This window comes from Pelodiscus sinensis, chromosome 6 (assembly GCF_049634645.1).
Source record: "Pelodiscus sinensis isolate JC-2024 chromosome 6, ASM4963464v1, whole genome shotgun sequence".
Taxonomy (NCBI): Eukaryota; Metazoa; Chordata; order Testudines; family Trionychidae; genus Pelodiscus; species Pelodiscus sinensis.
In genome coordinates, this window is record NC_134716.1 from 125,651,470 (window position 1) to 125,664,599 (window position 13,130).

A 13,130-nucleotide genomic window follows, 5' to 3' on the forward strand; every position below is an offset into this window, starting at 1 on the left:
GCTCTCCAGTCCAATGATGCTTCCTTTGTCCTTCAAATGTTGCGGATGCTGTGAGTAAAGATGGAGAACTCTTTCAGGGGGATCTGTTCCCCTTTCTTATAGACTTCCCTTCACTAAAAATCACCACCAGCTGAGATCCAGGAGACAGAAGGTCCAGGGAGACAGGACCCTCCAGCCATTTCTTTGCCAAAAATGTAGAATTCTTGTGCACATCCTTTTTATTGCTGAAGAAAAGCATCTTAACTAGATGATAATCCATTTGATTTTCTTGGCACCTGGCCCTGACATCAGTTTGCCTTTTGTCTTTGAAGAAATGCTTTGTGCCTGCTATTCTAAACTTGGAACATGTCTCAGTAATTTATACAGTAGAATCTTATAACTTTATATACAATGTTGCCATGCATATTTTACTATGACAATAATGATCAGCAAATTATGAGTTTTCAAATTATACCTCACAAGACATACTTTGTACAAAATTTATCATAATCTTTTAAAAGGAGTGAACGTAAGAGTTCAGACTGTCACACAAGGATCAAGAGTTACTTACCAAAAGCCAGGCTAAGTCAGGTTACCAGTAGGTCAAGCACAGGCAATGGAACCAGAGGGCAGGAAGCAGTTACCAGTCCAAGTGAGGATGCCAGGAGATCAGGATTAGGAGAAGGAACTGGTAAATACCTGACCAGTGGTCCATGGCAGGGTGAAGTCCAGTTGTACCATCAACTTCCTGTTTCCTCATTTGGCTTAAGTAGGAACTATGACCCAATCAGGAGTCTTGGAGCACTCCCAAACAGGAGACAGAGATAGGACTTGTGCCCCCACCTTGGTTTCATAGACCTCAGTCCCAGCTGGTGTCTGTGAGCTACTGGGTGAAAGATAGGCGTGAAAGGACTATAACGGACCTGAATTCAAGATCCATGGGGCCTAAAAGTGTGCTGATAACTGTGTGATTAAGTCTGATATCTTCCAAAGGGAGTCCAAGGGAATCAGGCACCTGATGCCAATAGGATGTTTGCAAATCCCAGCCTACAGGACCTAGGTTCTACACAGCCCATCCCCAGTCCTCCGACCCTTGGGGCCAGAGAAGATTCAGTCCAGATAGATATTTTCTGCTGCTTTTTCCAACCTCGTTTTAAGTAGGTCACATGACGGGGCTTCAAGAAGTTCTTAATAAGTAAGGTGTGACCGACTGCAGAATAGTTTCTGTTGACCCCCACTGTTAAGACCTGCTTGAAGCCCCATCACGTGGCATTCCCCCAATATCCATCCTAAATCCTACTCCCTTAACCTGCTCCCAGTTATCTCAGTGGCAGCTTGGGATCTGCCGTTCTCACATGATTAATTCTATGTTGTGCGGCGCCTGGCAGTATCAGCGCTCTAACAGCACGCCGCTGGCATAGCCCCAGGGCAGTCTATTGTTCTGCATTCCAGACAGCTGCCCTGCCGGAGACCTTTGGGGGCTACTGATTTTGAGTGATTCAATGACTAGTCCACCCGCATGGAAGCAACGATGGTCTCTCTACCAGGAGACCACAAGGAGTAAGGCGGGGCTGGAGTTTCTCAGTCTGAGCTCATGGCACAGAGACAGGGGCCCTACTGAAAAGCAAGATTTGGCTCTCTGCAGGGGGCCCGATGTAAAAATGACATGGGGAATGAAACCTGCCCAGAGGGAAACACTGAAACTATAGGCTCCTAAGAAGGAGTGAGCTTGGCCTAAGAGATGTGGCACCTCTGGACTATGAGTTAAGACCCTATGGTTAAGAATATCCCTTTGCCGAGCCAAGTTAGGAGCCCAGGAGACCCACTGTGTACATGGAGCTCTGGGGGAGTGTGTGTAAAGAGGCTACACGGGTGTCAAGAGAGTTCACAGGGCTAAATCTGCTGGACGGTAAAGTCCCATCTCCCAAGGAAGAGCTCAGTTGAGAAATCTACGCCCAGCAGTGTTTCCTAAAGCCCCAAAGCTAGAAACAGTGACTAGACTCTACCCAGACCCAATTAAGCTTGGAAGCACATGGGACCACAGACTCACAACAGAATGGTGACTGTCCTGTGGTATTGTGGGCCAATTTGTAGCAATCCCTTCCATGCCACTGTAAATAATTACTCTCCCTCCTTGATAGTCGCACCTCTCTATTAACTGCAGATCATTCCTCCCTTTCTTTGTGTTTTCTCTCCTGCTGCTTCTCATGCTTGGGAGGAGCACCCCATAACCATCTGTAAAATGAACTCCTCATCCTTCTTCAAAGCCCTCTTCTAAACTCTACTTTTCCCACAAAAACTTGACAATCGTCAGCCTGTGGATGTGCTGAGACCTCTGCCTGCCATGCTGATCAATAAAATATGGAGATATACCTATCTCATAGAGCTGGAAGGGACCTTGAGAGGTCATCAAGTCCAGTCCTCTCACAGCAGGACTAAGTACCGTCCCTGACAGATCTCTAAATGGCCCCCTCAAGAATTGAACTCACAACCATGCGTTTAGCAGGCCAATGCTTAAACCACTGAGCTATCCCTCCTCGTGGTCCTGCTGTCTTGTTTCTTTGCTCGCTCCTGTTGGTCGTCTGTCACAAATTATTGCTGAACTGCTTCGCTCTACACCAGAAGCGGTTATGTTTCAGTGCCGCTGCGTGTGATTCGCTTGCAAAGCCTGCAGGATGCTAGAGGAGTTATCAACTACCAGATGTATTTCTGAAAGCTCGCAACACTATTATCTCGGTGATGTTTACGTAGCTTATATATCTATCTCCCCAAGTTTAGGTCAATACTCTTCCTCCCATCTGATATCACTGTCTTGAGCAGATGCCAGCTGAACTGGGATGAGGGATGGGAGCAGAGGGACAGCTGGCGAGGAGCTAAAGGGGATCAAATCATCAGGATAAAGCTTACTTGGTCTTGCATTACAACCTGGAAGGACCAGGCTCTAACAGATCAGGGAGCAACATCCATAGCGAAGAGCTACCTATTGAAAACCCAACCGCCAACCCCTTGCGTTCATTCCTCCAGGCTAAAGCTGTGTCCTCAGAAGTTGGTATGTTACAAGCGGAGGGCTCTCCAAATAGCTAAATCATAGACCATTTTGGGCTTGTAAATGCAGACCAAGAGCTGGAGGTTGTCTTCTAAGTGGATCAGGAATAAGACTGTAGATTAGAGGACCGTGGGATGTACTCTCATGAGACATTTCTACTCAAAAGGTGGACCTAGGATTTCTGTAGTAGCTGCACTTCCCAGGCAATCCAAGATAGAACATACGGATCTCTTTCTTTGAAGCGACAACGGCACTTTATGAACTGCCTTTGCATCAAGAGGACAGGACACAATGGATGGGCCAGCTGAAGACACTTCCTGAACTGGACCTGGGAGTGTAGAAGCAGAATTGAGCTCCACAGGACCCAGAGACTGTGTGACAATGGATAATCCATGAACAAGACTTTGATTGGGGGCATTTTCACGTCCACCTGCCAGTACGCATCACCTCAGCCTTCCTTGCTGTAACCCACTGGCTAAGAATGTTGTGTCCTGCCTCTAATGGCTGGCCCACGGGTGTCAGTTTCATCTAATCTTACTATCAGCTAAATGCTACTATTAGCGCTCATGCCAAAGGCCTGTGCATTTGGAGATGAAGGTCCCAAGTTCAATCCCATGGCAGAGGTGGTTATGCTTGGTAAGCCCAACCCAGCTGTTTCCTCACTAAACGCTAGGCTACTGGGAAGACACTAGCATCTGGAGTTGCTGAGGAGTCAGAGCTGGGTATCATCAGCATACGGCTGACATTTCAGTCCACAGCCTCCAGATATCTCCCCCTGCCTGATCTCACAAACACATTGAAGAGGGTTGCAAGATTGGTCCTGGGGGGACAATACAGAAACAAAAGCTCTTGAGGAAGAGCTGTGGGCCACACAGATCCTTTTCTGGGAATCTCTGAAGGAAACAGTGAGCCAAGTTCCCCTACTGCGACTAGCCCACACTGTTAATTCTCACAGTCAGGTAGGGAGCAGAGTCCTGTGTGCTTATAAGAGTCTATCACTAGAACCGCAGGGGCCAAAAAAAGGAAGAAGATAATATAACAAATGAAACTCTGAAAGATAAAATGAAAAAAAGATAATTTATTAAATTAAAACCTGGCACACACATATAAATATATGCTTGGGTTTAAGACAGGATTCACCAAGTAGAACCAGAGAGGCTAGGAAGTGGAAAGAAAGTGTGATTACTTACAGGGAGTGCAAGAGAAATGCAAGCAGGTGTTGGAATACAAGCCATTCAGGTAGAACACAAAGTCAAGGCCTGGAGAGTAACCGTGGCACGTTACCCCAGAAGCTCCTATAAGACACAGCCTTACGTGATGTGAAAGCTGTTCTTTGGGAGATTCTGTATAATCTAGGGCTGGAGTATCTCCCCATTGTGGCTCTATAATAGAAACGTTTAAATTGAAAAGACCTTGTCAAGTGATTGCTTTTACTAGTTTAATTTTTGCAGTCCCTCTATTGTTCTAGCAGATGGGAAAATAATTCCCTTCTCCACGCTGTCCATTTGACGGCCACTGATTTTCTTCCAAAGCGATAAGTTTTAATCCCTTCAACTTTGTAGTGCCTTGTGGCCACATATCTTTGCTTTCATTGATTGGTAAACACGATTCCTAGTCTACATTGACAGAGCCAACAGGAGAAGGGGTGTTTGTATAGGATTTTCCCAATTAGTAGTTTCTCCTGATTGGTGTTTACTGGATAATTAGAACCTGGAGGTCTTTCCCTACAAGATGCAGTTGAATCTCTTCATTCCAGAATTCTTTGCTATAATATGCAAAACATGCTTCACATACAACTCCTACAGATGAAGAGTGGTCATGAGGCCCAAAACCTTGGCAATGAATGTCCATTTAAAATACAATTAACACCAAAATACAGATTCCAGACAAAAACATCAGAGTTCAAATAATTAATGGACAACATGAATCATTAAAAATCAGAGAGGGGTTAAATATTGGCACCCAGGAAGCACTGAAAAGCGCCCTGTCCCTATGCAGAATTCAAGCATGTGTATGCAAAGGCACCTTTCAAACATTATTTCTGCAGTTTTAAAATCTCTGTTAGTGTTTGTTTAAAAAAAGGAAACAAGATCCAGGCAGCCTGGAGAGGAACATAAAGTGAAGGTGTTCGGTCTCGACCCAGATCAGAAACGGAAGGCTAACATGTGGTGTAGACCCAGAGAAGCATTTCTTAAAAAAAAAAAAAAAATTCAAACCCATGCTCTGTTGTCTATTCCCTCCTGGTTTTCCCCAAATACCAACTGCCTCTCCTGAATGTTTCCCTTTCTTTCTAACACCGGAGCAAATTATTTTAAACTTGACCTATTGTGCCCTGTGAGCAGTGGTGCTGGAGAGAGACTCCCCATCCAGCCTGTAAAGGGTTATCTGCCTGGTCTATGGGACCTTACGACAGAATTTCCTAGATAAAACTTGTTCCCTGGTGGATTAAGGGAGGGATACATCATGGCAGGATGCTGATAGAGAGCTCAGCTCTCCATAGGAAGGCCTGGAAAGAAACGGAGGTCTATGGGAGCAATTTTTCACCGGGCTCTGTCCTCGTACTTTTCCAGCCCGCTTTTAAAATTCAGCTGTGATGCAAGAAAAAGACGTCAACTGATTTGTAAGTGACATTGGATCAGGAAAAAAATGTTTGGGAATAATGGAGGGTGTGGTATTTCCCTCTCCATTGCCCTCTTTAGTTCCTCGTTACAGGAGCCCTCTGGTACTGTTGGCCTTCACAGAATCCCATTTGCCCTGTGGCTCGGAACACATAACCTGCTGCCATCCCGCACGGGTAGTTTAAGAGCTGGGGCTGCTCGCGAGGAGGGATGCCTACCCCAGAATTCCCAGAAATGCCTTAAAAAATAATCGGTTACAAGGTTTCAGTTCCTCAAATCACGCCCTTAATCAAGACACGTTCCACACACTGCCTGGTGCGCCTATGGCAGCAAGGGAAGCAACTTGGGCCGTGCCGCCAAGTTTCAGGGTGGCACTGGAGATGGCAGACTACAGCAGTGCATCAGAGACAAGTCCAGGGGCTCTCCTCCATGGCGGTATGGAGCGGGCACATAGAAGACCGGTCATAAAGCTTGAAAGAGCAGTACCGGTCCATGCACCAGCGACTGGGAACAAAGAGCCCAGAACTTGTCTGTACCACGCTGATTCTGGCTTTCTCTAGCTGCGCTTTTATTGCGTGAAAGGAATATTTCAGCTTCCTATTTCTAGGAACACATGCCAGTGGCTACACTGTTACAATAAAATATGAACACTGCATTGTGCAGAAAATGACCATTCATCCTGTAATCTGCAGTCATTTTTACTCATTCTGCACATTTCCTTAAATAACCAAGTGCATGAAGTAGATGGGAGTGTGTTTAAATAAACTGAAATAGATACAGCATTAATAATTAAAGCCGGCAGGGAAACGTGCATTACGAGCTGCTAGTAGAAATAATTATGGATTTGTCTTATTTACCTGGAAATGGCATCAAAATAGCGCACGTTAGTGAAAATGCCTTAGTACTATTTTCACTCTATAACACTATATCTCTCATTTTGAAGAGTACATCAAATACAGTTTGGACCTCTACACTGCCTGGTGGTATGAGATATTTAAGGAGTTGGCAATAAGGTTCCCAGCACATACTATGTCAAATAGCACTGATTTAAGGAAGACTGTTTTCAAACACGTGCACGGTGCATGAACCCTGCAAATATCCATTAGTGTTATTAGACATTGTACAAGTGAGCTGAGTATACGCTCCCTAAAATCACAGCACAGTAAATATCAGAAGGCTGATGGCAATGGTAGATCACAGCGTCATTGGAAACAGTACTCAAAGTGCTTACACCTTTGTAACATTGTTAGGTATTAAACAGGCTGCTTTTTAATTAGAACTAATCTAATTGAAATTCAGTGGCTCTCGTGTGTTTTGCAGCTCTTGCAAACTGCTTTATAGCAAACAAAATCGATAATGAAATATACTTCTGATATGAGGGCTGGCTAAGCTATGACTTCAATCGACTCCAAAATGCTGTGGATTTAATTATATTTTAGAATAATTGCTTGGCACAAGAAGAGTTTACTAAAAATTTACTAATTCCTTCTGATTGGACTGTCCAAAAAAAAAAGTTATTCTTGCAGCATGATTACTAAATTCGAAGTGAAAGAGGAAGCTACTGTGCTAACTCCTTGTCAAGAAGGGAGGCAATTACTTGTCAATCAAATAATTTAAAAGTGATAGTGCGACAAACAAACCCAGAGCAGAAACAGGAACAAGGTCCTAAAAATCCTGCAGGATGGCTGCAGAGCAACGCGCCTCGTCAAATGAAGAAAATATCCTCCAGGATCCGGCTCTCCTCAAGCTCCTCTATTTCGCTTCGGGTACCATGAGGGACTTGGCACCAACCAGGTTTTCTGGGGCTCCCGTTCCGAGGGGCCTGGGCGTCGTTCCAGTCGTAAGATTCTCTGCGGGGGTGTCTCGGGGCAGTGATTGGACTCATTGCTTCCACCAGGTCAATAAGGGAGGCCTCATACCTGGAGGAAAACACCATGAAAATGCAGTCCTATTAAACACCGCAGCAGCAAACAGTTTGGACTGAACATTCCTACCGCCGTCATCCGAACTAGAGCAAAACTTCTGCACTAGGCAGAAGGGATCCCAGGACTGCAACTGCTGCTAAGGCGAGGGCTAAGGTGGAGGCAGTGAAGGAGAGGCAAAGTGAAGTGGCTAGTTTATTATGCAGGTGCTTTATTTTGATTGGTCAGTCTCGCCGGGTTCCCCATTGAATTGGACAGTGTCTCATTTACAGCTCAGAGATTCAGGCTGGATTCACAGACATGACAGTTCAACAAGTGACTTACAAACAGGCTGTACTTTCCTAAATAGGCTCTACCCTTGATTTATGTCCCTAGAGATTTGAAAACCACAGGCACCTTTATCCTTAGCGCTACAAACCACATGTGCTTCTTATCAATCTCCATGCAATATATGGAATCTATGTGTAATGGAGGGACTGAGGGAATAGAATCCAAAGCAACACAAAATCAACAGTTCAGGCATCCAGAGAAAAGGTAAAGACGCTAAATGTTATTAAGCTGTCCTTCAAGTGTTGTGATTTAAGAAGTGGTGGTGGTTACCAACCTACACGTACACAGAGAAATGGCAATTACTCTAGACAGCTTAGACAGAGCCTTCCTATTAATACACGGGATCAGATTAGATCGACACACCTTACAGGACTGATTATTACAATACATTTTCTATTCTTATCGTCTGTCAGTTTTAAATGTTTCAAGCAACTCAGCATCCACCACTTCCCCTGAGAAGCCATTCCCTAGTTTAGGAAATCTCTGAGGAAGTTTTCCTGATTTCCTGCCTCAGCATCCCTCTCCCTACGGTCCATAATTTTATTGCTAGTTATGCTTCCCAGTTCCAGATCAACATCTTTTTCCACACGGTGGTTACATCATCAAATAATAATGGATCAATTACTAATAACTGACACACACAGTGGCCTTGTCTACACAGAATGGAAGAGCGCTGCTGCCGCAATCAATCTTCCAGAGTTTGATTTAGCAAGTCTAGCTAGGACTCGCTAAATCAAACTCAGTGGGTGCCCCTGCTGGCATCCAGCACTCCTGCTTTTGCAAGGAGTAAAGGGAACTAATAGGAGTGTTTGCTCTCATCAGTCTCCTGCTGCGAGGAATGCCGGCAAGCTCTAATTAAGATAAGCCAACACCAGCTACATATTCTACGGAGCTGGTGCTGTGAACCTTAAGCCAAGATGCCGGGTCAGCATAGGCCTGTCCTGAAAATTCTCTGTACAGGTACTCAGAGCACTTTACAAAAGGTGAGACATTAGCTGGGCCCAGTCGTATTTCACTCTTGTGGAAGCTGCCACAAAATGTATCCCTTGCTTTGGAACTGCGACCCAGAGCTAGGCTCCAGCCCACCAAAGCTAACACCAAACACATTTGTTAGTTTTTAAGGTGCCACAGAATTCCTTGCTGTTTTTGCTGAAACAGACTAACATGACTCCCCCTCTGACATGCATGATTCTCATCATTAGTGTGGGGGGGAACTTCTTAAAATGTCAGTCTAGTGTAATCAAACACTGGCGCCTTCCTGAGCGTGCAACAGTCTGAACTAACAATGCCAGGACATGCAAACTGTCTCTGTCCTTTTAACTGAGGGTCAATTCTAAAAACGAACTGAGAGAATTTAAATGTCACCAGCTTGCTATTCCACCACTGATCATTCTAGCAGAAACAGGTCACTGATATGCTTCTGCTCAGTCATCTCCCACGACACGCCAACAGTCCAACTCCAGCTGCCTACCACCATCATCTCCGATGTGCCTACATTTACAGCTCTTCTGTCATTGGTCTGTTCAAAGGAGCCACAGATAAGCAGCTCAAATAAAATAAACACAGATTTCTACTGAACATGACCACTTCAATGGCAGACCCTTCTTTACCATCACATGTAATGAGTATCCAAGACATTCAGAAGTTAATAGATTTTGGGGGTCCAACTTTAGAGACTTGAAAAGGGGCTGCATTTTCTGTATGTGTGGAGTCCTTCTGAAAATGGGGTTCTTCTAAGGTAGGGGTGGGCAATAATTTTTGATGGAGGGGGCACGCCAAGATTTTGGTAAGTGGTCAAGGGCCGCACATTTCTATGGAGGGTGTGTGGGGTGGAAGTTGGGTGCAGAAGGGAGCTTGGGGTAGGGGACTGGGGTGCAGGAGAGGGTGTGGGGTCTGAGAGGGAGTTTGGGTGAAGGAGGGGGTTGTGACCTGGGGCAGGGGATTAGAGTGTAGGGTCAGGGATGGCGTCTGGGTGCAAGAGAGGTTTCTAGGTGGGGGAGGGGTGTAGGAGGGATGCAGGATCTGGGCAGGAGTTGTGACCTGGGGAAGGTGGGTGCAGAGGGCTTGGGTGGTGACATGGAGCAAGGAGTTGGGGTGCAGGAGTGGGTGGGTGCCAGAGGCAGGCTCTTGCCTGGCGGCTCTTACCTAGGTAGCTCCTGGCCAGCAGCCCAGCAGGACATGGAGACAGGCTTTGTCTGCTGTTGTCCCAAGCTGTTCAAAATGGCTGCCTGCTCTTTCCATGTGTCCCTATGCTCCATGTGCGGGGTGAGGGAGACATCATGGGCTGCCCTGCTCCCTACCAATGATTGCAGCACCCACGGCTGGCTTCCAGCCAATAGGAGCTCTGATGACCGGGCTGGGGCTGTGGAAACTCTTGAAATCTCTGCCACTGCCCAAGAGCTACACAGCACCCAGTGGGAGCAGCCTGAGGGGGTAGCAGGCAGAGAAGCTGCCATGGGGTCTCAGCAATGACAGCCGAGGGCCAGATAAAATGGCTTGGCAGACCGTATCTAGCCTATGGGCCGTATCTTGTCCGCCTTCGTTTGAAGGCATCTCAAGATAAGCCACCCAAAGTCCCTTTTAAAATCTGGTCCCACAACTTGACAGTGATGATCTTTTCACTCATGGAACGTTTGAACCAGACCCAGACGTATACAGTCCACACACTAAAAAAAGAGAGACTTAGCTCTCAGAAACTCTGGTTTCATTAGCCATTCTTACACTCCCTCTCCCTCCCCCACACATTAGATTCATCTAGCCTAACACGCAAATGCTTATCTCCCTGCCTGTGGCTCTATCAGAAAATTTCAATTTCTCCAGCAGCCACATTCAATCGTAGATTAGTTTGGGGGTGGGGAGAGGCGACACAAATCAGCAAGTGTGTTTGCAATGAACATACAGCTCCCAGATTTCAACCGCACCTTGGAGCTAATTTCTTCTGCAAGTTTATCTAAGTTTTACAGCATTTCTGCTATCGGGAAGGCTAAATGATTTGGCAGATTACAAGAGCAGCAAATAGCAAAGATTATTTAACAGACCAGGCATTGTAAATCAGTCTATTTGACACCACAGTTATATATGCAATAAAGCGAACAAACTCTGCCAACGGAGCATTATCTGATAAAGAGAACGCTCCTTGCAGGTATTTAGTGTTTAATCCCATGAAAATAGTTTGCCCTGATTTGTCTAGGTGACATCAGACAGCATCTGGCTGGAGGCAACAGAGTTGATCCAGCATGGCTTGAACCTCACAAAGGCAATTTTCCCAACATTTACTTGTAGCCGAATATTTAAAGGGACACTAACAACATGCTCAGATCCTGAAATATATCTTCTCTGAAAGAGAGCATATGTGCCTCTAGTACACGTCGACTAAAAACATTAAAAAAGAGTTCATTACTATTCATGTAGCACTGTAGATCTGCATGACACTACTGTAAGGTGGGTGCACAGTTGCTGGGAAAAGTGTACGTGGAGCATTTATCTATAGTTTATAATCAAACACAATCAAGTCTGGTCCTGCACACATCTGTCCTGGGTGTGATTTTATTTAATATCTTCATAACTGATTTAGATAATGGCATAGACAATACACTTATAAAGTCAGCAAATACCACCAAACTGGGAGGTGTTGCAAGTGCTTAGGAGGACAGGCTCAGAGAAGTAGCCATGTGAGTCTGTAACTTTAAAAAAAAAAAACGAGTAGTCCTGTAGGACCTTAGAGACGATACATATATTGTATCCTGAGCTTTCATGGGCAAACTCCACTTTCTCAGGTGAGCAGAGTGAGGATCAGAATTCAAAATGACCTGGACAAACTGGATAAATAGTCTGTAGTAAACAGGATGAAATTCAATAAGGGGAAATGCCAAGTACTCCACCTGAGAAGGAGCAAGTAATTGCGCACTTACAAAATGGCTGTCTAGGAAGGAATACGGCAGAAAAGGATCCATTTTGTATATGGATCACAAACTAAATATGAGTCCACACTATGAGTGTTGTGAAACAAGCAAACATCATTCTGGAGACATTCGAGAAGTAATGCTTCCATTCTACTCAGCACCTGATAAAACCTCAGCTGGAATATTGTGTCCTGTTTTGGGCACCATGCTTCTGGAAAGATGCGGACAAACTGGAGAAAATCCAGAAGAAAGCAATAAAAATGTCAAGAAAACATAAAACAAGAGGAAAGATTGAAAAAATTGGGTTTGGCTAGTCTGGAGAAGGAAGACCGGGGGAGGGAGTATATGTTAACAGTCTTTCAAGAACATAAAAGGTTATGCTAAAGAAGAGAGTGATAAATTCTTCTCCTTACCCACTGAGGAGAGGACAAGTAGTAATGGGCTTAAATTGCAGCAAGGAAGATTTAGGTTAGATATTAGGAAAAACGTAAAGGTCGTTAAGCACTGGAACAAATTGCCTAGGGAGGCTGTTGAATCTCCATCATTGGAGGTTTTTAAGAACAGGTTAGACAAACACTTGTTAGGGATGGTCTAGATAATACTTAGTTCTGCTTCAGTGCAAGGGACAGGATTAGATGACCCGTTAAGGTCCCTTCCAGCCCAACATTTCTAAGTTATGATTCTATGATGTCAACAGCTGCAATACTGAGTGATTCAGAATTAGGAAATTTCAGCCATTCAAGTTGCTCTTGCAGTCTTCTCTTCCCAAAGCTGTACATGCTTAATGGAGCACATTTACAGGTGCAAGATGAAAAAGGCCACAGGGCCTCAGCTTAAGATTACTAAGGCCCTGTGGCCTTTTCATCTTGCATGCATGAATTTTTCCCCTTCTTAAATGGAAGCCATGAAGTACACTTGTGGGGTTTTGTTTTGTATTTAAATTAATAGAGTGTTATGAGCAAGACACGAGAAGTCATTCTTCCACTCTGCTCTGAGCTGATTAGGCCTCAACTGGAGTATGGGTCCAGCTCTGGGCACCACATTTCAAGAAAGATGTGGAGAAATTGGAGAGGGTCCAGAGAAGAGCAACAAAAATGATGAAAGGTCTAGAAAACATGAGCTATGGAGGGAAGACTGAAAGAATTGGGTTTCTTTAATTTGGAAAAGAGAAAACTGAGAGGAGACATGATAGCAGTTTTCAAGTACCTAAAAGGGTGTCAAAAAGAGGAGAGAGAAAAATTGTTCTCCTTGTCCTCTGATGATAGGACAAGTAGCAATGGGCTTAAATTGCAGCAATGGAGGTTTAGGTTGGACATTAGAAAACAATTCCTGA

General features: G+C 44.9%; 1 protein-coding gene across 2 annotated transcripts in view; it reads right to left on the minus strand.

Moving 5' to 3' along the window:
* The window catches only part of KIAA1328 (KIAA1328 ortholog), a 335,345-nt gene that overhangs the window by 70,908 nt on the left and 251,307 nt on the right, over window positions 1–13,130 (minus strand). The window contains exon 11 of one of the 2 annotated variants that reach the window (XM_075932757.1): window positions 5,221–7,562. The exons of the other annotated variant lie outside the window; for it this stretch is intronic. Coding sequence (XP_075788872.1) covers window positions 7,349–7,562 — 214 coding nt within the window. The 3' untranslated portion in view covers window positions 5,221–7,348. Of the gene's footprint in view, window positions 1–5,220; window positions 7,563–13,130 lie in introns of those variants that run through there. 2 annotated transcript variants of the gene reach the window in all.